This window comes from Malaclemys terrapin, chromosome 20, assembly GCF_027887155.1.
Source record: "Malaclemys terrapin pileata isolate rMalTer1 chromosome 20, rMalTer1.hap1, whole genome shotgun sequence".
Classification (NCBI taxonomy): Eukaryota; Metazoa; Chordata; order Testudines; family Emydidae; genus Malaclemys; species Malaclemys terrapin.
In genome coordinates, this window is record NC_071524.1 from 1,664,363 (window position 1) to 1,686,153 (window position 21,791).

At 61.8% G+C, this 21,791-nt stretch overlaps 2 protein-coding genes across 2 annotated transcripts; one reads left to right on the top strand and one right to left on the bottom strand.

Moving 5' to 3' along the window:
• Nucleotides 1–1,253: 1,253 nt before the first annotated feature.
• LOC128826542 (transmembrane protein 100-like) lies at nucleotides 1,254–4,296 on the top strand. Its single transcript, XM_054009874.1, has 2 exons — nucleotides 1,254–1,420; nucleotides 2,852–4,296. The coding sequence occupies exons 1-2, from the start codon at nucleotides 1,367–1,369 to the stop codon at nucleotides 3,260–3,262; spliced, it is 465 nt and encodes a 154-aa protein (XP_053865849.1). The 5' UTR covers nucleotides 1,254–1,366; the 3' UTR covers nucleotides 3,263–4,296.
• A 3,679-nt stretch (nucleotides 4,297–7,975) lies between these two features.
• Nucleotides 7,976–18,108, bottom strand: UBE2S (ubiquitin conjugating enzyme E2 S). The gene is given in 7 exon segments (XM_054010155.1): nucleotides 7,976–8,187; nucleotides 8,190–8,296; nucleotides 8,298–8,386; nucleotides 8,388–8,462; nucleotides 12,926–13,116; nucleotides 13,614–13,761; nucleotides 17,707–18,108. Coding segments are annotated over 7 exon segments (639 nt in total). The 5' UTR covers nucleotides 17,710–18,108; the 3' UTR covers nucleotides 7,976–8,161.
• Nucleotides 18,109–21,791: the final 3,683 nt, after the last annotated feature.

Consider the following 21,791-nt stretch of genomic DNA (forward strand, 5'->3'; position numbering starts at 1 on the left):
GGGGGGGGGGGGGGGGGGGCAAAAAACCCAAAAAAAACCTGAGTGATCCCGGTGGCGCAAAATATCCGGACAAAAATTGTGTCCTGACCAGAGATCGGTCGGGACGTGGGACAAACAGCTCAAAATCGTGACGGTCCCAGTTTTATCGGGACATCTGGTCACCCTATGTGAAGACGCCAGGTGATGGAAAATCCATCTGTCTCATGATGGAGGTAACGGTGCATCATGGGAGATGGAGTCCAGCTGAGGGAACAGGGCCTACGGCAGGAATGGGCACGTTAGAGACACAGAACTACAACTCCCATGAGGCACTGCAGCAGCTAAGCCAAGGGAGGAGGCCACAGTGCATCATGGGAGATGGACTCCTGCCGGGGAGCAGCCCTTAGGGAAAAATGGGGGTATCAGGGTCACTGAACTACAACTCCCATGAGGCACTGCAGCAGCTGAGCCATTTGAGGAAGCCACGGTGCATCATGGGAGATGGAGTCCAGCTGAGGGAACGGGGCCTATGGCAGGAATGGGGACGTTAGGGACACAGAACTACAACTCCCATGAGACACAGCGACAGCCCAGATTCCCACACCAACCACGCCCTTCTCTACTGGGTTGACACATGCGTAGGGTGTGTGGTTTGGGGACAGGCGTGTGTGGTGGTGGAGGGGCTGGCCACATGCGTGCGGCTGGGTTGCATGTGCTGTCACAGTGTGTATTTGTGAAGCAGTGCTGTGTGTGTCCCTCTGTCCCTGCTGGAGGAGATATGCCCTGGTGTGTGTATGTGTGTGTGCGTGTGTGTGTGTGTGTGTGTATAGTGAGGGGTGTCTGGGAGTTCTGTGTGGAGGGATAAATTGTATGTGTGTATAGACATTGTGGAGGGGAGCTGTGTGTATGGCTGGTGGTGGGGGTTTTTTTATAAGGAAGTTGTGTGTATGTGCATACACTGTGTGCTTGTAATTTGTGTGTGTGTGTGTGTGTGTGTGTGTGTGTGTGTGTCCCTGCCGCCCCCTGCTGGAGGGGCTGGTCCCTACTCTGTGCGTGTGTGTCTGTAGTGGTGGGGGTGGGAGCGACCCAGTCCCCATGTGGTGCTGACCGCCCAGCAGAGGAACTGGCTAATTGGCTCCTTATCATTTCATCTGCGGAGTTGAGACGCCACTTGCCAAGAGGCGGGGGTAGGGACGGGTGGGGGGGCCAGGGGACTTGGCCAGGGCCATATTAAAAAGAAAACAAAATTACTGCACTCCTGCCAGGCAGATAAGGGAGAGACGGAGCCTGGGACAGGGACAGAGAGCGAAAGAAAGAAAGAAGCAGAGAGACGGCGTGAAGGGCTGGAGCAGGGGGCAGAGGACCGGGCAGGGAGGACGGAGGGAACATGAAAGAGGAAAAAGAAGGGAAAAACCCAAGTGCTCAAAAGGCCGGGTGTGAGGTAAGGCGGGGAAAGGACGTGAGACCCCCCTGCCCCATGGGGGCCCGGGGCAGAGCCTGGCAGCGTTCGGGGTGGGCAGTGGGGGGCTGAATGCTGGAGGGTAAAGGAGAAACCGGGGGCGGTGGGGAGAGGAGCCCATTGGGGGGCCCCTGCCTGGTACATGGCCTGCGCCCCACAGCTGGGACGTCAGTCTGCACCTGCCTCACATCTGCCACGCCCAGCACATCTGGAATGGCACCTCGCCCCCTACCCTGCCCCCCAGCTGGGCCACCCTGCACACCTAGAGTGCACCGCACAGCTGGCCTGCTGCCCTATCCCCGCCCTGCCCCCCAGTTGGGACCCCCTGCACATCTGGAGTGCACCACACAGCTGGCCTGCCACCCCGGCCCCACCCTGCCCCTCTGCTGGGACCACCTGCACATCTGGAGTGCACCACACAGCTGGTCTGCTGCCCCAGCCCCGCCCTGCCCCCCCAGTTGGAACCCCCTGCACATCTGGAGTGCACCGCACAGCTGGCCTGCCATCCTGGCCCCGCCCGGCCCCCCAGCTGGGACCCCCTGCACATCTGGAGCGCACCACACAGCTGGCCTGCTGCCCCGGCCCTGCCCTGCCCGGCAGCTGGGACCCCCTGAACATCTGGAACGCACTGCACAGCTGACCTGCTGCCCCGGCCCCACCCTGCCCCTCTGCTGGGACCCCCCGCACATCTGGAGTGCACCACACAGCTGGTCTGCTGCCCCAGCCCCGCCCTGCCCCCCAGCTGGAATGCAGCCCACCCGCACTCCGGCTCATATCCATGGCCCACAAGACAGGTGGCCCCCCCACTGCCCCGCCCGACCCAACGCTTCCCCTTGGGACTTCTAGAGCCGGGCTTTGCAGGACCCACTGGGCCCAGTTCCCCTGCCATCGCCTCCCCGGCGGGCCTCGCTGGTCCCCGGCGCCTGCTTCAGAAACCTGGCTGCCCCGTCAGCTCTGCCATGCAATGGGGCTGCGCTCTCTTTGCCAGGGGCCTTCTGACCCACACGCACCTTCCTCCCACTCTCAGGGCCCGTAAGGGCAGACTGGGGGATTGCTGGGGTGCCCTGCACTGTGGCTAATCCCTGCCCCACAGGGCCCATAGGGCAGGGCGTTCTATGCCAGGGGAATATTTATTGTAGGGTCTTAAGGCAGGATTCTGGATTTAAAGGTACAGGCTCTCGTTTGTGCTATGCCGCAGGGCCATGTTACACTCTGCTCGGGGGGGGGGGGGATGTTTTTGTAGGGTCTTCCAAGCCAATTCTTTATTTAAAAGCACAAGCCGCCTTTTGGTGCCTTGTGGCGGGCGGGGTGGGGGAGACCAACGTTATTGTAGGGTCTTTGGGCAGGCATCTGGGTTTGTAACTCGGTTCCCATACTCCCAACCCCCGTCTCCCCCCGCTTCTCTCTCCCCAGATAGGAGCTTGCCCCCACCCTCCCCCACCTGCCATGTCTGCCCCCCCGGGGCCATCCGACCACGTGACAGTGAACATGGCCACGGAAGAGGTCCAGATCCAGCTATGCCCGGACCCACGTCTGGTGAGCACGACCACGGGAGGCGTGGAAGGCGCCTGCCACCACTGCCTCCTGCCCTTCAGCGTGGTGGCGCTGCTGATTGGGGTGGCAGTGACGGCCGTGGCCTACGCCCAGGACACCCACGGCTCGGTGCTGTCAGTGCTGGGGTTGGCCCTGCTGGGTGCCGGGGCGCTGGGCCTGGCTGGGAGCTACCTGGCCTACCGCTGCCGGGGCCGCAAGATCAGGGGCTGGAGACGCGGCAGCTTCACCCTGTTGGTGGGGGACCAGCTGCAGAAAAAGGTGGTGGTGTGAGAGTCCGATCCTGGCCAGCGTGGGACACCAGTCCGGGTTCTGCCTCCATCCCAAGTCCGATTCGGGCTGGCGTGGGTATCCGGGCCGGGTTCTGCCACCACCCAGAGTCCCCTGACTGAGCCATCCCACCTCCTGCTGCATGGGACCTGCCCTGTGTTGTGTGTCATTGCCCCTGTACCACAGGTCGCGGGGGATTCACCTTTAAACCCAACACTCCCTCACCCAACTCTCCTGCCTACTGACATCACAGCCTCCAGCCCTGCCTCAGACTCCGGTTGCAGCCCTCTTGCCGCATGAACTACACACCCATGGGCCCATCTAGCGTGGCATCCCGCCTCCAGCAACAACCAGCATCTGCTGCTGTGGCGGAAAGGCCTGAGACGCCCCCGCACCCCACGTGCGATTATGGAATAATTCACCTGGACACTGCGCTCCTGCCCTTGCTGAGAATCCTGTGGCCGGGAGTTCCACAGGCCGTGCAAAAAAAATATCTTGCCCGCATCCATTCTCCTCCCTGCTGTTTTGATTTAAAGGGCCAGCCCAGAGCTCAGAAAGCGGACGGGGTCCAGGTAGGGGAGGTCTCTGCACCTGCTCAGGGGCTGGGTTAGTTATGAAGGTTTCTGAGGAGGGTAGCGCTTTGGAGCTGGGTAGATCAGCTGCTGCAGCCCCCTCTGGGGTGGGGAGTGGGGGCTGGTTATACGGGGATCCCCCCCCGCAGTCCCTGAGCGCAGCGCCCCCTAGGGCCGCTCTGGGGCACCAGGGCCCTGTGTGGTGCCAGACCGGGTGGGACCCTCCCGCCCAGTTGTTGCCATCTCCGTGTAAACAGCTGGAGTTTATCAGCCCTGGGCTGGGCTCCGGCCAGGTCAGCGCATTGTTCGCAGCCTTGTGCCCGGGCCGTGCCCGGCGCCCCCCGGCTTATCTGCCTCCCGCACAGGGGCTGGGGGGGGCTGAGGTTAGAGGAAGCATGGGGGGGGGGAAGCACCCTGGAGAATGGATCTCTCCCCCCACTGCAAACATAACCCCCCTGCCCTGCCCTCCCTCACAGCCCCCCTCTCCTCCCAAACACCCCCCACCCTGCCCCCTCCCCCACAGCCCCCCCAAACACCCCCAACCTGCCCTCCTCTCCCCCACAGCCCCCCCTCCTCCCAAACACCCCCGCCCTGCCCCCCCTCCCCCACAGCCCCCCCAAACACCCCCTGACCTGCCCTCCCCTCCCCCACAGCCCCCCTCTCCTCCCAAACACCCCCAACCTGCCCCCCTCCCCCACAGCCCCCCCAAACACCCCCCGACCTGCCCTCCCCTCCCCCACAGCCCCCCCAAACACCCCCCGACCTGCCCTCCTCTCCCCCACAGCCCTCCCTCCTCCCAAACACCCCCGCCCTGCCCCCCCCACAGCCCCCCCAAACACCCCCCCGACCTGCCCTCCCCTCCCCCACAGCCCCCCTCTCCTCCCAAACAACCCCCACCCTGCCCTCCCCCACAGCCCCCCTCTCCTCCCAAACACCCCCCTGCCCTCCCATCCCCCCACAGCCCCCTGCCCTTCCTGTACAGCTGTCTCTGCCCCCCCCCGTACAGTCCCCCTGTCCCCTTCCCTCCCACTACAGCCTTCACCCCCCATCAATCTCTCTGGCCCCTCACCTGCTAGCCCACCCAGAGGGCTCTGCCTGGCAGTGGGTAATCAGGGTGCAGTTGTGGGGGGAGATGGGGCACCCCCCTCGCACCTTCTCTCTTCCCCAGACATTCACCCTCCACCCCTGCTCCTAGGCTGAGATTCCCCCCAGCTGCCCCCTTCCCCCATCAGCGCCAGCCGGGCACCTACTGCCCGGCACAGCTGGGGTCTGGCCGACACCCCGGTGACCCCCCCCACCCTGGCCCCACAGGCCTGGAGCTCCAGGCAGGGGGCGAGGGATGCTGTGTCAGGAACCCTGAGACACGGGGCCTGTCCCCTCTAGGGGGCGCTGGCCCCCATCCAGCCCCAGTGACTCCTGGCTGGTCACCCTTCACCCCCACCTCGTGTGTGAAACCAGTTTGCTGGGGTTCAGTTACATTTCCAGGTGTCTCCATCACACACACACACACACAGCCCAGAGCTGGCTGGGCCCTGGAGTCTGAGACATCCCCCCGCCCTCCCAGTCCACTAGAGGAGGGGCTCTGAGGAGATGGGGGGGCATTGAGGGAGGTGGAGCAGATCTGGGGATGCACCCAGGAGTCAGGCATCAGAGACCCCCCCCAAAAAAGACAAGAATGACTTACAGGCTGCCCCCCCCCCAGCCAATCCTCATGGGGCAGGGGGCAGCTTCCAAACCCAAATCCCCACCAGGGCAAAGCCCCTCTGCTCCTCCCCCCCCACTCCCTTCCAAGGACACAGGAGATTTGGAAGGGGGGGGGGTGGATCCCAGCCCCGATCCAGCAGAACCCAGGAGTCCGGGAGCCTCTGGCTCCGGCAGAGCAGGGGTTAATACCTTGGCTGCCTCTCTCCCAGGACTGGGGGGAGGAGGGGGTCCATGGGCCTTTCAGCCTGCGGCTCCAGCCCTGTTTACAAAGGACCTTTCCTGTTCCCAGGGTCCCTGCCCTCCCGCCCTGGCGCTGTGGGTTCAGTCACCCACCCCGCCCCTGCAGAGCTGGGGGGGGGCAAGCAGGGCTGGGCTAGCGGGGGGGCTGCGGGTTGGGAGTGAGTGGCCCTGGACTCCCCCCAGCCCTGCCGGTGCCCCTCACTCCCAACCTGCAGCCCCCCACTAGCCAAGCCCTGGGCTCCCCCCCACAAGATCTGCCAGTGCCCCTCACTCCTGACCCACAGCCCCCTGCTAGACCAGCCCTGGGCTCCCCCCCCCAAGATCTGCCAGTGCCCCTCACTCCTGACCCACAGCCCCTGCTAACCCAGCCCTGGGCTCCCCCGCCCCCAAGATCTGACAGTGCCCCTCACTCCCGATCCACAGTCCCTGCTAGCCCAGCCCTGGACTCCCCCCCCCCCCCCCAAGATCTCCAGTGCCCCTCACTCCTGACCCATAGTCTCTGCTAGCCCTACCCTGGGCTCCCCTAGCTCTGCCAGTGCCCCTCACTTCCCGACCTGCAGCCCCCTGCTAACCCAGCCCTGGGCTCCCCCCAGCTCTGCCAGTGCCCCTCACTCCCGACCTGCAGCCCCCTGCTAACCCAGCCCTGGGCTCCCCCCAGCTCTGCCAGTGCCCCTCACTCCCAACCTGCAGCCCCTGCTGGCCCAGCCCTGACGGCACCTGCTGGCTGGTAGCAACTGGGGGATGCATTTGAGTGGCTGCAGTTCGGGGGCCCTCTGCTGGGCTCGCAGGGCAGTGGCTGGGGCATCTTGCACATGGGATTGCCAGGGCCTGGGACTGGGCAGGAAAATTTGGGACATGGGCTGCAGGAGGCTGAAAGACCAGCCACCGCCAACACCTCAGGCCGCACAGCACCGCTGAGCAGAAGCTAAATCACAGAGGCCAAGGGCTATCCAACGCAGGGGCTGCAGGTCGGGAGCGAGGGGCACCAGCAGAGCTGGGAGGAGCCCAGGGCTGGGCTAGCAGGGGGTTGTGGGGATACCACCAGAGCTGTGGGGAGACCCATGGCAAGATAGCAGGGTCAGGATCAAAGGGAACCAGCACCCCCTGTGCATGGCGCTTGCTGTTCTGGCTTAAGGGACTGCAGCCCGCCTGCCCAGCCGACAGTGGAGGTGAGGGGACCCGTCACCACCGTTGGGAGCAGTCTGCTTTGTCTCCGACTGATTTTGAGGCCTGCCTTATGCTTCTGGATTCAAAGCAGTTAAGTCCTGTGACATTGTCCCGTCCCCTCACCAGGGCAGGAGATACACGTAGCTAACAGCTCTGCGTAGCCCATGCTTGTACCAGGCAGCTGGAGCGGTGAACCCCAGAGACACATCATCTGCCAAGGCACAGACAGGACAGTTCCTCCCCCTGACCATTTAAATTCAAGTTACTCTGCATTTGATCCCTAGGTGGACGCTCTGACTCAGCGCTAAAGTAGACTGGTTTATCTTAATTCATTGCCAATGGGAATTAAACTAAACCAAATTAAGGTCACTTCAGTTCAGAATAAACATCCACAGTGGTTTAATGAACCTACTTAAATTCACATCTTTAATTCGGATTAACATGCCTGCGTGTCCTGTGTAGACACCCCTGACTATCCATCCTAGCCTCCCCTGCAGACACACTCAGTGGGAGCTGGCTGGAAGTCGGCGCTGGGGTGCTTTGGGGTGTTGGGGAGAAACAGGACCCCAGCCCTGCCAGGTAACCGCTAAAGCGAGCAGGATTGCACCTCAGCACCTACCTCCATCAGCCTTTTCTGTAGGCAACCAGCACAAGCAGCAAGGCCCTGAAGGGGCCCGAGCCTCTGAGACAGAAAGAGGGTTGGCCCACAGCTGAGGGGAGTGGGGTCTAGTGGTTAGAGTAGGGGGGGCTGGTAGCCAGGACTCCTGGGTTCTCTCCCTGGCTCTGGGGGAGTGGGGTCTAGTGGTTAGAGCAGGGGGCTGGGAGTCAGGACTGCTATGTGGGGTCAGCTGGATTCAGACCTTTCTCTGTACATATAGGGCAGTTCTGCCCCTGGTGGCTGGATTCACACATCCTCTGGCACATCCCTGTAACAGATCTCAACCCAGGCACTGCCAACCCCCTTCCAAAAGAGGGGTGTCTGGGGGGGGCTGAGGATCAAGGATGCCCCAGTGACAAAGGAATAAATTAACCCTGCGGTAGAAAAAAGTCCTTTAATAGATTTTTTTATAACTTAAATAACTTAAGATTGAAAAAAGGGTAAAATACCAAAGCGTCTTAACAAAAAGCTGGGAAAAGGGGACAGTTTTATTAGAACCCTGCCTGGACCCCCCCCCACCTCCCCCCTAAGTCCATGGTTCGAGCCAGGCCCCGTGCACCCCTAGAGCCGCCGCAGCGCCCGCTTTTGTCCGTCTTCTTCTTCGCCAGCTGTTTCTTGTCCCTGTCGCCGGCGTGTTTCTTGGCCATGGGGCCCTCGCCCCCGGCGGCCAGGGCGGCGGCGGAGGAGCAGGGGTCGGCGGGGTCCTTGCTGGCCCCCCGCAGGCTGGAGGGACTGGGCGTGGATCTCCGTCAGCAGGCGGGCCCGGGCGGCATACTCCTCGTAGTTTCTCCAGCAGGAGGCGCCCCGCTTCCTCGTTCAGGGCCGACTCGGGGTTGGGGTGGATCAGCAAGCACTTGATGGTCTGTGGGGGCAGAGAGGGGACGAGGTTAACCCGAGCGGGGGCTCCCCACAGCTTCATGCCCAAGGGAAGGCGACAAGCTGAGGTGCCACGGGGCTCCCTCCACTGGCAGGTCAGGAGGCCCCACTTGTCTCGGTTATGACAAGGCTGGTGGCCCCCGAGCACCCACCACAGCCAGACAAGTATCAAACCTCCGCCCCTGCTCCATGCCTAGAGATCTGGGGCGCCCCCAAAAACCAGGCTCTGTTGAGGCACCCCAAGAATCGAGGCAGGCAAAAAAAATCAACACAGCAATTTCTCATCAGTTGCTGCTGACCTTCTAGTCAGTTTCACTTCCTGGTTAAGGGTCCCAGCTGCCGGCTGGAGACCCAGTTTCTGGGGGGAGCGCTGGGGGCAGGAGCTGGGGAGGAACACGCAGTTAACGGCCCTGGCTTCTGGGAGAGACGAGGCAAATCTAGTGGGCGCAGCTTTAGGCAAGGCTGCCTGGCCTTCCCTCTCCAGGGCCCCCCCCCAAGGAAAGGGGATGCCCCAAACCGCAGGAACACCGGAAATGCCACGCTGGCCCTGAGGGACTCTGCTGCCGCTGTTGATTGCGCAGGGAAGGTGCCCAGACAGGTGGGTGAGGGGCAGCACGTTGAAGCTGGCAGCCAGCCCAGGGTGGGCAGAGCTACAGGCCAGGCCCTGCTGCGCTAGGGGCTGTATGTGTGCACAATCCCTGCCCCACGGAGTGGATGATACAGGCCGAAAAGGGTCTGCTCCTTTGGTACTTCCAAAGGGCCATGCCACGGCCTCCTTGTCCCCCTCAATCCCCTGGGGGCCACCTGCCCAGCCCCCTCTATTCCCAGGACACCATGTGAACCGTCCCTCATCCCCCAGCAGCACCCCCTGTTCCCCTTCTCCTACCACACCAGGGCCCCCCATCCCCCAGCAGTGCCCTCCGTTCCCCTCCTCCCACCACACCAGGGCCCCCCATCCCCCAGCAGTGCCCCCCGTTCCCCTCCTCCCGCCACGCCAGGGCCCCCCATCCCCCAGCAGTGCCCTCCGTTCCCCTCCTCCCACCACACCAGGGCCCCCCATCCCCCAGCAGTGCCCCCCGTTCCCCTCCTCCCACCACACCAGGCCCCCCCCCCCCATCTCCCAGCAGTGCCCCTGTTCCCCTCCTCCCACCACACCAGGGCCCCCCATTCCCCTCCTCCCACCACACCAGGGCTCCCCATCACCCAGCAGTGCCCCCCGTTCCCCTCCTCCCACCACACCAGGGCCCCCCATCCCCCAGCAGTTCCCCCCGCTGCCCTCCTCCCGCCACGGCTCCCCATCACCCAGCAGTGCCCCCCGTTCCCCTCCTCCCACCACAGTTCCCCAGCCCCCTCCCCAAGCCAGGGTCTATGTGCCCCCCCATCTCCCTCCCACCACACCAGGGCCACTCATGCCAGCCGCTCAGCACCCCACAGCAGGCGGACTCCGGCCCTTCCTTCAGGAAGCAGCCAACACCCAGCCCCCCACTGCGGCCTCCCAGACCTGATATGCAGGGCACAGCCTCAAGGGGCCGCGGGACATAAGAACATAAGAACGGCCGTACCGGGTCAGACCAAAGGTCCATCTAGCCCAGTATCCCATCTACCAACAGTGGCCAATGCCAGGTGCCCCAGAGGGAGTGAATCTAACAGGCAATGATCAAGTGATCTCTCTCCTGCCATCCATCTCCATCCTCTGACAGAGGCTAGGGACACAATTCCTTACCCGTCCTGGCTAATAGCCATTAATGGACTTAACCACCATGAATTTATCCAGTTCTCTTTTAAACTCTGTTATAGTCCTAGCCTTCACAACCTCCTCAGGCAAGGAGTTCCACAAGTTGACTGTGCGCTGCATGAAGAAGAACTTCCTTGTATTTGTTTTAAACCTGCTGATTTCATTTGATGACCCCTAGTTCTTGTATTATGGGAATAAGTAAATAACTTTTCCTTATCCACTTTCTCCACATCACTCATGATTTTATAGACCTCTATCATATCCCCCCTTAGTCTCCTCTTTTCCAAGCTGAAGAGTCCTAGCCTCTTTAATCTCTCCTCATATGGGACCCGTTCCAAACCCTTAATCATTTTAGTTGCCCTTTTCTGAACCTTTTCTAGTTTTCTAAGGACCAGCCGGGGGAGCCTGGGGTGAGGGGCCCTGAGCTCGTCTCCCGATGAGCCGGACACCTGGCGTTGCCGCAGCACCCGGCGGCCTGCCCCCGTCCCAGCGCTGAGATGCGACCACCTCTGGGGGGAACCATGGCAGTCGCAGAGCGCAACAGCGAAGGAGGACGGAGCCACCAGGAGAGGATTTCGGGTTGTTTGCCCCCCTCCTTCCCATGCCCCGCTGTGCCTGGCCAGCGTTCCCGCCTCAGTGGCATGTACCAGCCCTGGCCACACCACCAACTGAGCTCCACACGCCACGGGGGCCCATCCACAAGTCAGCACGGGGGGAAGGGGAGGGAGAGCCTCAGGGATGGTCAAAGACACAGTCCATCCTAGTATGGCCCCTGGGGGGCAGGGAATAACGACAGCGCAGGGCACCCTGGCCACGCCACCTGTGGCAGGGGGAAATTCTCTGGGTAACTTCCACCCCCATCACATGGCCCGCAGGGACAGTGGAAGTATCTGACAATCAAGTGCAGAAAGACAGAGCGTCCCTGGCCTAAACAGCCCCGTCCCCATGCGCCCAGCCACCCTCCCACCTGGGAGCAGCCCCCCACCGCGCAGGATCCAACCCACGGCTGCTCCGAAAAGCCAGGATTCCCGTGGCCTGCCTGGCTTTCAGCTCTGAGTTGTACGGAGATCCCGAGTACCAGATCGAACGGCTCACTGAGAACCCCCGAGAGCTGTCGTTCTCCTGGGTAGGGGCGGGCCTGTCGCTGGAGCCCTAGCTGGGGAAACTGAGACCTGGCTACAGGACGCAACAACAGACAGCACGAGGAACAGAACCCAGCTCGCTCCGAGCAGATCGCGAGGCGCTGGATCCGGCCTCCCACGAGGCAGAGTTTAACCATAGCTGTTTCTTATGACCAGACTATTTCGGGGCTCATCTGGCCATCACCACCTTAGGATTTATCCTCCCAGCGCCCCCCCCGAGAGGTAGGGCAGGGCAGCTATCCCCGTTGTACGCGGGGAAACCGAGGCACAGACTGAAGGTATGTCTACGCTGCAGAGACGACCAGCAGAGCTACACCAGCCCAGATGGGTTATTCCCCCTCCGGAAGGAAGCATTCTGCCACCATCCCAGCCGCGGATGTAACTATATCGAGGTGCTCAGATAACCTGGTGGCAGGGACCCGCTGAACATGTGTCTTTGGTCGTTTATGTAATTGGACGAGCAAAGGTGGACATGACTCCATGGGGGGATGGGATGGGATGGGATGGGATGGGATGTCTAACACGCTAGAATCCGACTGGAAGCTAGAAAATGGGAAGGGGGAAAACGGGGGGGAGACACGGAGTCACCCCTCACTCGGCTCTGCCCGTCGCCCCAGGGGGAAGCAGGAGCCATCGGGGAGCACAGGGGGAATGGGACACCCAGAGCCCCTGCAGTGAGGGAGGGGGACCGCGGGAGACCCTGAAACGCAGGGGGCTGGAGGGATCGCCCCAGGGGATGCCGTGAGCTCACGCAGCGTTTCAGACAGAGGGTCCCTTTAAGGTTTTAAAGCCTCCAGTCGTCCTAGCTAGGAAAACTCCTGGCCGGGCAGCGGGACATTTAACCCGCTCGGCGCAGCTCTGTGACTAGTGGCCAATCCCTTTTGGGGACAGACAGCCGGGGGAGCTCGCACCAGGGGGCGCTGTGCTGATGGAAACCCATCCTGGCGTATCAGGTCTTTGGGGGGAAGGAGATGGGGGAGGCCTGTAGGGTGATCAGATTGTGCCCTCCAAAGTTCCCTGCAGCTTCAGAGGCAGGATTCTGCACTGCCCTAACCCGGGGTTGCTGTGCTGAGTGAGGGGCCCCAGTATAACCAACCCCCCTGCCCCACCCCAGAGCAGCCACGTCTCAGTGCTGGGTGAGGGGTCCCCGTATACTCAGCCCCCGCGTCCCACCCCAGAGGGGCCGCATCCCAGCTCCAGGCGACGGGTCCCCGTGTACCCAGCCCCCGCACCCCACCCCAGAGGGGCCGCATCCCAGCTCCGGGGGAGGGGTCCCCGTGTACCCAGCCCCCGCGTCCCTCCCCCCCGAGGCTGCTTCAACAGCTGTAGCAAATACTGGGTTTGGTGACCCCTGAGGCTCCCCTTTGATGACCTTCTATCCAGAGCCTGGGGTTCCTCCCTCATCTGAAAGATCAACTCCTAACGCATAGCGCCCCCTAGGGCCAGCCCTGCCTGCCAGGGGAGAGCACCCCCTGCTGAGCCCTGGCCCTGCAGCACAGCACCCCCTAGTGTCACCCTGGGGCCAGCCCTGCCTGCCAGGGGAGAGCGCCCCCTGCTGAGCCCTCCGCTTACCAGCAGCACATGCTTAATGCCCAGCTCTGCCTTCCAGTCTTTCTTGAGGACGTTGACGCAGATCTCGCCGTTGGCACCCACGTTGGGGTGGAAGATCTTGGTGAGGAAGTAGCCCTTGGGCGGCGCAGCCGGGAAATCCTTGCCCAGGATGAGTTTCATGCGGAAGACGCCCCCGGCATAGGGCGTCCCCTCTGCCAAGGGAGCAGAGCGGGTGAGACGGGATCCACTCCCACGCACCAGTCCCCCACCTCCAGGGGATACATCCCCAACCCCAACTTGCCCCTGGGAGGGGACCGGCCCCAGAACAGCCCCATGAGGCTGGGGGCGCCGGACTGCAGGAGAAGATGACAGCAAGTCACGGCTGGGGAGGGACCTTAATGAATGGCCCCCGCGCCCCAGGAAGGCCCTATCTGTGCCGGAGGCAGGGTGTGTGCTTGCCCTGAGGCCCCCCAGGCTCCCTACAGCACAGCGCCCCCAGCACAGCAGCCCCAGTGCCACACTGGGGTCAGAGCAGGAATCACAACGCCCTCTTCAGGCAGAGGCCGACTCCTCCAGCCTCAGGCAGGAGCAGAATGATTAAACACAGTGGGGGAGGTGGCAGCTAGCAAGGGGGGAGGGCCCAGAGGAAAGCCACGCCCCCTTACCATCACTAGCCACGCCCCCACAGCCAGCCACACCCCCATCTCACCAGGTCCTTCGATGGTGACCTGGACGTCTGTGATGTCCTCCTCGTTGGGGAAGACCTTGATGCCCTCCGGCGGGTCCGACGTCAGGGTGGAGACCTCCTTGTAGACCAGCCGGATGACGTGGGGCGGCAGGTTTTCCATGTTCGAGTTCTGCAGGAGAGAGGGACACAGGTGCGTCACAGACCAAGTGATAACCTGCTCCAGGGGGGGGCGCCCCCCCACCCTCTGCCCACCCCCACCAGCGGGGCCCAGCAGTTACGCTCCAGCGGATGTGCCTGACGGACTCTAGAATCGCGCACGCCCGGAAAGCAGGGACCAAGCGTGCCAGGGACGGGCATGGTGGGGCATTGGGGTCAGCACCAACAGAGGAGAGTGCCACCTAATGAGCCCCCCCAAACTGCCCCCTTCCAGGCCCACAGCCTCCCCTCCCAGCGTTCTCACCACCCAGTCCAGGTTGGCTTTGAGCCCTGAGATCTCGCATCCCTAGATGGTAAGAAGTGCAGCGCAGACTTGAGCGTCTGCAATCGGCTCCAGTGCGGCCCCCTGCCCCAAGCTATCTTAGGACCCCTCTAGGTCACCCATTAATTCAGCCCCCTGCCCCACTTGGTGCAAGAGGGAAGCACCGTTCACACCGAGTCACGGGACCGGGGAAGAGGCAGCGAGTGGTTCTGGTGAAGATGAAACCCAGAGAGAGAGATTAAAAGGAGAGGCTGTCCATCAGCTTCAGCCACACACCGATTCCCCCCCCCCCCACCCCCACCAATCCTGTCTTGGGATCTCCCCCCAAACCAGCGGGCACCAGCCGGGGACGCAGATTGGCTTTACCGAGGCTGGTCCATGGGGATCAGTTGGAACCTGATGCTCGGATTCATCCCCAGAAGTGGCAGAGCAAAATCCCCCCCCCCACCCTCCCCAAGAGAAAGACTCTCTAGGGGGGTTCAGTTCAGTTTGTCACACCCGCACTATCAAGCAACAGCATCTTCCTGAGTCTGCAGGCCTCCCCTCCCCCTGAAACCCTGTAGCAGCTAAACGTTGGCAGGGGGCCTTCAAAGATATTGACCAGCTAGAGACAGATACAAAGATGCCCCCCACCCCGTACTAACAAGGATGAGGCCCCCATTGTGCTAGGGACACAGGACACTACAAGATTTTTTTTTTTGGGGGGGGGGGGAGGGGGGGAGGAAGGCCCTGCTACTTGCATTCCTCAAGCGAGGCTCAGTTTCCAAAGGCCAAGCCAGGTTTCTGAAGATGCTGGGAGTGCTCAAGGGAGGTGGATTTTGGTTTCAGCCCCTTCAAAGTCTCTGCCGGGGTTATGGGATGCTTCGCAAGCCGGGACAAGCTTCAGGAGAGGCTACAACCAGCCCCAGAGCCACTGCAAATCCCATATCCGGGGGAAGGTGCTGATTTAGCCCCGGCAAACGGCTACCCCAGATCAGACACAGCTTCACAGAAGAGACAGCAGGGTCTGCTGACCATGCACCCCAGGCCATGAGCCTCAGATCGAGCTGCCCTGGGAAATCTTTAAGGGTGCCCGGCTGGCCGTCCAGCATTATGGGCTCAGGGTCACTCCCCGAGCTCCTGGTTTTTTGGTACCTTGGAGGGAACACCGATTGAGACTCACTAACTCATGTCATGCCAGAGAGGACAGCCCAGCAGACATCAGATGGGGATGACTCGCAGGCACTCCTGGATTAGCACATGAGGGCCAGACACACACTACAGGCTCAGTGCCCCAGAGCAGCTCAAGGGGACCCCCCGAGTACCTTCCTGCCCCCAATCTCAAACCAAGTCAGTTTTACACCCCCCACCCCTTACAACCAGCCTGGGACATGGCATTGGCCTCCAAAGAGAGGAACTAAGAAGCCAGCAGCAAGAGTGTCCTGGGATAGGAGGCAGCAGATTGATTAGAAGCTGCCTCCTTGACCCAGCCTCTAAAAGGTAAATACAAAGGCGCTACGAAGCCAGGAAGCTCCGGCTAAAGGAGGAGAGTGTGGTCAAGGCAGGCCAGGCCTGTAAACAGGACTTCCCTAAGGCAGATCCCTCCAGGCCCACAACGCTCCAAAAGCCACCAGCCCGGATCCCTGGTTAACCCTGCAAAGCACAGAGACACCGGCGGGCGCTAGGCCCCGCTGCCGATAAAACATGGGGGGGATCCCTTAAAGAGCTTTGCTCCGCGGTAGGTGGCAGGTGACCGAAAGGATCCAGAGATGAAGCTACACAACCAATATGCAATCCAAGCCCTCCTCCAAGCCAGCCTGGGACTGTCCGCCCGGCCTGAGCCATTATTACCCGGCGCAGACAGTTCCTCGCTGCGGTGCTGCACAGAGACATTTTTAGAACACACGCTGCATCTGCTCCGGGGGCTATGCCCAGGGAAGAAATGACGCGGCCGCCACCTCTACAACGCTCTCCGTGGGCCAGTTTCACACCGCAGGCCTGTTCAAAATTAGGCCGCGGCTTTTCAAAAGTGGCTAGGCATCGGGAGGTGCCCGGTTCGAGCCCCCCCCACCCTCGCAAAAAAGGGGCTCTTGGTTTTCCCGTGGGGGGGTAAAAGCAACATAAATCAGGCATCCGAAAACAACTACATGCTTTTGAGAAGTCCCGGGGGGGGGGGGGGGGGGAGGGGGGCATAGGCTGAGGAAGATCTAAACGTTAATAAGCAGATGATCTGAAAAGCAGGAAATAAGCGCCCCCATGGAGGTGTAAGACCCTTCATACCTGCCCTAGAATCTGACAGCCCGACCCATGGCACATTCCAGCCAGCCACCAAAAACTTTTTCTACCAGGTATTCTTAAACCATGCAAGATCAGCATCAAAAACCACTAGCCCAGCCACAAGGCTAACTAGCCCAGTTTATCGTTGCCTCAAACCAACCAGCTGAGCTAGTCACTGCTGGTCCCTCAGCTTTTCCCGCCCCCCCTTAAACACCCATCATGAAAATAATTATAATTTTACACTCAAAAGTTACTAGGACAAGTCACCAGGACCGTGCAAGGCCTGTATAAGAAAATCATCCATGCAGATCCCTCGCTGTCCAAAAAACCAGGGGCAAGTCTGGAAAGTCACTGGACTTGTGTAGAAGAAAGTCATACATGCAGATCACTTTTTGTCCAGTCCTTTCCAGGGATGAACCATCACCCGGCAGATGAGACACACAGAGATCCATACGTACCTGCCACACGTTCAGATCCTCCTTACAAATAGCATGCAATACAGAGCTAAGCAAATTAGAACACCATTTCTTGTTCCCACAGCGGCACCCAACAGAGACGATATTTTGAAAGGCCACGTGGTTGTCAGGTTACCCAGAGATTTAAAAAACTCTACAGAGCTTAGGAGCCACTTTTAGTATGATCGATAATAAGGGAGGCAGCAAAAATTAGTCCCACCTCTGACGACTGTCAGACCCAATTAAATCTACATACTTTTTTAAAAAGGCAGCCTTTATCGATAACCCATACAAACACACAGCCACCTTTCACCTCCCTCTAATATTGGCGCCAATTGTCACCTACATTTTTAAAAAGCAGCTGTTTAATAAACAACGAGGCACATGAAAAAAAACCCGTCAACTTTCACCCCAAGTTTAGGGCCTATTGAAGTATTTCCTTTTAAATAAGCACCGGTTACAGCTTTTAAAGAACCAGGTGCCCCAATCTCACCCCATTAAATATCCTGTTTGTTCTATTCTTCCTAATGCACCAAATGTCCCATTGGATCTTAAGCGAATTGTAGCCCCTGTTATTTCCAACCACAGCCATTGCTTTTGGCTAATGACTCCCTGAATGCAGTTGCCCCCCCAAGGGTAGGCCCTTTATTTCAACCTTAAAGGGCTAATGGGACCCACCCAATTTCCATGCCTTGTGCACCCTACCCCAAATTGCAACCAGACCCTAGTAAAAACCCAACCAAACCTGCTGTTATTATCGATAATGGAGCTACCCATAAGCCCTTGCTAGCAGCCCCACCCCATTAAGGGGGCTCAGGCAGCCACCCCCCACAAAATGCAGCTCAACCACCTCCAAAAAATTGCTGTCCCATAACCTGGTGGGTGCCTGGGGAAAGCAGAGATCAAGGGAGCAAGAACCACTCACCATGGCGGTGGGTCTGGCCTGAGGTTGGCAGACACCAGGTGCCCCCTGCACAGGCAGGGCACCCCCTAAATCTGGGGGTTACCCCCCCAGCCCTATAGCGCTCACTTCACTTTGTAGGGTGGGGAGAGGCAGGGTCTCTTCTCAGGCCCCCCCCTCCCCACCTGTGCCAACCAGGCTCCCCCCTTTCCCTCTACCTGCCCCCCCCAATCTGGGCTGCCCCCTTGCAGGGATTCCCCCTCCTGGCTTCTCTCCAATCGCCTCCCACCCTCACTGGAGCTGGGCTAGTGCCCAGCAAGGGACTTTATAGCCTTTGGCCCGGGCCGACCACGCCCTTTCGAATCCCGGCCGCCCAATCAGGCCCGGTGGAACGGAGGGGTTTGAACCCCCCCTCCTGTCTTCCCCGGGAGGACGTTGACAACGAATGTCCGCGACGGGCAGGAGCCAATGGGAAAGGGGAAGAGGGGCGGGGCCAGCCACCCGAGTGGCGAGATTTGAATATGAACGCGTGGAGGCGGCGGTTTGAGAAGCAGGAGGGAGGGGGGAAGAGGGAGCACAGGGTTGTTTACCCCTAACGGTCGCGGAGAAGGGCGGGACAGCGATTTGAAATGCCGGATTGACGGCCGCCGGAGCCAATGGGGGCAGAGAGGCTCGCACGGAATGGGGAGGGCCGGACACGATCCACTTCCCACAAAGGGGCGCGACCTTTAAAAAAAAACCTGAGGGGTCGGGACTTCCCTTTATTTTGCTGAAAATGGCAGCCCAAGTAGCCAATCAGAGCTAAAGGAGCGAACCCCCCCCTATTTATCACAGTCTTATAAATATTCATATAATATGCAAATATAATATCAGCTCATGGAATTGGGGCCATGGGCAGGGGGAGAATTAGGGTCACCCTAAATCAAAGGAATGACCACACCCCATCTCAGCCAGGCCTGGGGGCAGACCCCAGAGGGGAGGGGCCCTGTGACCCCTTCCCTGTCCCCCGAGCCACCCCAGAGGCCCAGTGTGTGTCATGAGCCCTATAGCGCGCCAGGGAGGGGGTGCCTGATGCCCCAGGGCGGCGTTGGGGGGCGTCCTTGCTCCCTTCTCTCAGCATAATAAAGCCAAAGGCCTGGTATTCGGGGTGCCCCATAAAACGCACTCGGGCCCCCCGGCCGGCAGCGCCACGGCCATGGGGCCTGGCCACATCCCCCGCTGGGCGGATCCATCGGGCCGGGCCTGTGCAGAATTGCTCCTGTCCTGTGCCAGGCGGGGATCCCCGGGTCCCCAGCCCCCACATCCTGCCCCAGAGGGGCTGTGTCCCAGCGCCGGGCGAGGGGTCCCCGGATCCCCAGCCCCCACATCCTGCCCCAGAGGTGCCACGTCCCAGCGCCGGGCGAGGGGTCCCCGGGTCCCCAGCCCCCACATCCTGCCCCAGAGGGGCCGTGTCCCAGCGCCGGGCGAGGGGTCCCCGGGTCCCCAGCCCCCACATCCTGCCCCAGAGGGGCCGTGTCTTATTGCCAGGCAAGGGGTCCCCGGATAACCAGCCCCCGTTCCCATGCCAGAGGGGCGACGTCCCAGCCCCAGGCGAGGTGTCCCTGTATACCCAGCTCCCTGCCCCACTCCAGAGGGGCCACATCCCAGCGGCAGGCGAGGGGTCCCCATATAACCGCCCCCCGCCCTAGAGGGGCTGCGTCTGCACATTGTCGTGAGTAACAGCTCACAGCAAGGGGAGGACTCAAAACCAGCAGCAGGAAACATCAGTTTATTCAAAATCCCAAAATTACAGCAATTCCCGGGTACTTTATAACAACTTTATTTCTCCTTTAAATACATATGAAGTCACTGGCCTATGGGTTGAGCCCAGAGGCCTTCGAGATTTGCCGCACCCGCTGGCGTGGTCCCCTGATTCATTGAGTCGGTAGTTAATTACTTTTGACTATTTTTAATTATTAGGGTTTGGGGTTTTTTTTCTGCTTGAAATTCCGTTTAAATTAACCTGATTTGGTTCTGGCGCCTTCCGAGTTCTGTGCGATCCAGGGGCTGCGTCGTTTCTGTAGCCGGATGGGGCTCCCACCCCGATGTTGTCGGGGTAGGTGGTCGCAGATGGTGACCTAAAGGCACGTGAACCCCCTTGCCAGACCAGGGGGAGTTCAGAGCCAGAAGGGCGACCCCACCAACTCGCCTCCCCCCACTCTGCCTGCCGCACTGGGGTTTGGAAGGCTGCTCCTCAGCTGCCCACTGGGGGTTTCCTTGTATCTACCTCTGAGGCAGCTGGTGCTGTCCACTGCCGGAGATGGGATCAGCTGGGGTCAGATGCCGGGTTAGATGGGCCCACAGGTCTAATCCGGAGGGGTCTGGCAGGGGATGGGATACTAAGCTAGATGGGCCCATGGGTCTTATTTGGGGGGACAGAGAGAGGGCAGCGTACCAGGCTACATGGGCCTTGCTCACTAGGGGGCGCTCTCCCCCAGCAGTCTGTGCAGGCCCCAATACCCCAGTGTGGTGCTAGGTGGCGCCGTGCTGGGGGCTCAGGAGGGGCCACTGTGCTGATGGGACTGGGGCAGGGGGCGCTGGGCGGTGGGGGGCAGGGCGGGGGGCTCAGCAGGGGGCACTGGGCTGTGGGGAGCGGGGCGGGGGATCAGCAGGGGGCACTGGGCCGCAGGGCGGGGGGTCAGCAGGGGGCGCTGGGCTGCGGGGAGCGGGGCGGGGGGGTCAGCAGGGGGTGCTGTGCTGCGGGGCTGGGGGGAGCGGGGCAGGTGGTCAGCAGGGGGCACTGTGCTGCGGGGCTGGGGGCTCAGCAGGGGGCACTGGGCGAAGGGCTCAGCAGGGGGCGCTGGGCGAAGGGCTCAGCAGGGGGCGCTGGGCTGTGGGGAGTGGGGCGGAGGCTCAGCAGGGGGCGCTGGGCTGTGGGGAGCGGGGCAGGGGCTCAGCAGGGGGCACTGGGCTGTGGGGAGTGGGGCGGGGGGTCAGCAGGGGGCGCTGGGCTGTGGGGCGGGGGGTCAGTAGGGGCGCTGTGCTGCGAGGAGCAGGGCGGGGGCTTAGCAGGGGGCGCTGATCTGTGGGGAGCGGGGCGGAGGGTCAGTAGGGGGCGCTGTGCTGCAGGGCTGGGGGCTCAGCAGGGGGCGCTGGGCTTTGGGGAGCGGGGGGCTCAGCAGGGGGCGCTGGGCTGCGGGGAGCAGGGCGGGGGGCTCAACAGGGGACGCTGGGCTGCGGGGAGCGGGGCGGGGGGTCAGTAGGGGGCGCTGGGCTGCGGGGCTGGGGGCTCAGCAGGGGGCACTGATCTGCGGGGAGCGGGGCGGGGGGTCAGTAGGGGGCGCTGTGTTGCGGGGCTGGGGGCTCAGCAGGGGGCGCTGGGCTGCGGGGAGCGGGGCGGTGGGCTCAGCAGGGGGCGCTGGGCTGCGGGGAGCGGGGCGGGGGGTCAGTAGGGGGCGCTGTGCTGCGGGGCTGGGGGCTCAGCAGGGGGCACTGATCTGCGGGGAGCGGGGCGGGCGGTCAGTAGGGGGCGCTGTGCTGCGGGGCTGGGGGCTCAGCAGGGGGCGCTGGGCTGCGGGGAGCGGGGCGGAGGGTCAGTAGGGGGCGCTGGGCTGCGGGTCTGGGGGCTCAGCAGGGGGCACTGGCCTGTGGGGAGCGGGGCGGGGGGTCAGTAGGGGGCGCTGTGCTGCGGGGCTGGGGGCTCAGCAGGGGGCACTGGGCGGAGGGCTCAGTTCCCCTTTTTGCCCATAGATGGCGTGTTCGGGGTACACCAGGAACTGCAGCCTCTGCTGGCTGAAAACGAGTGGACGTGCGGCAGGGGAAATGGGTTCCCCATCCTCAGCAGCTGGTTATTGGGGCCCTTTCGCTACTGGGGCCAGTGGAACGACTGGCTGCTAAGGCCCCTCCTGTTCCCCTGGGTTTAGCCCTGATTTCCCTGGGTTTGAGCTACAGGAGCCCAACTGATTGGTCACGGGACACTTTCTGCACCTGTCGGCCCATGGTGGGGCTCCCCAGTGGGTTGATCTCGCGGTGCGTGGGACTGGCCACCCGCTGGCTTCCTGGGCCTTTCTCGAAACAGCCAGGCGGGTGAGGAGGAGCCAACGGCCACTGGGGAGTAGCGGCTGGCAGCC

Bases quoted from the DNA above. Each gene is read 5' to 3' on its own strand.
- LOC128826542 (XM_054009874.1), top strand. From the start codon at position 1,367: ATGAAAGAGGAAAAAGAAGGGAAAAACCCAAGTGCTCAAAAGGCCGGG. The intron at 1,421-2,851 runs GTAAGGCGGGGA...CTCTCTCCCCAG, and splicing joins CTCAAAAGGCCGGGTGTGAG to ATAGGAGCTTGCCCCCACCC.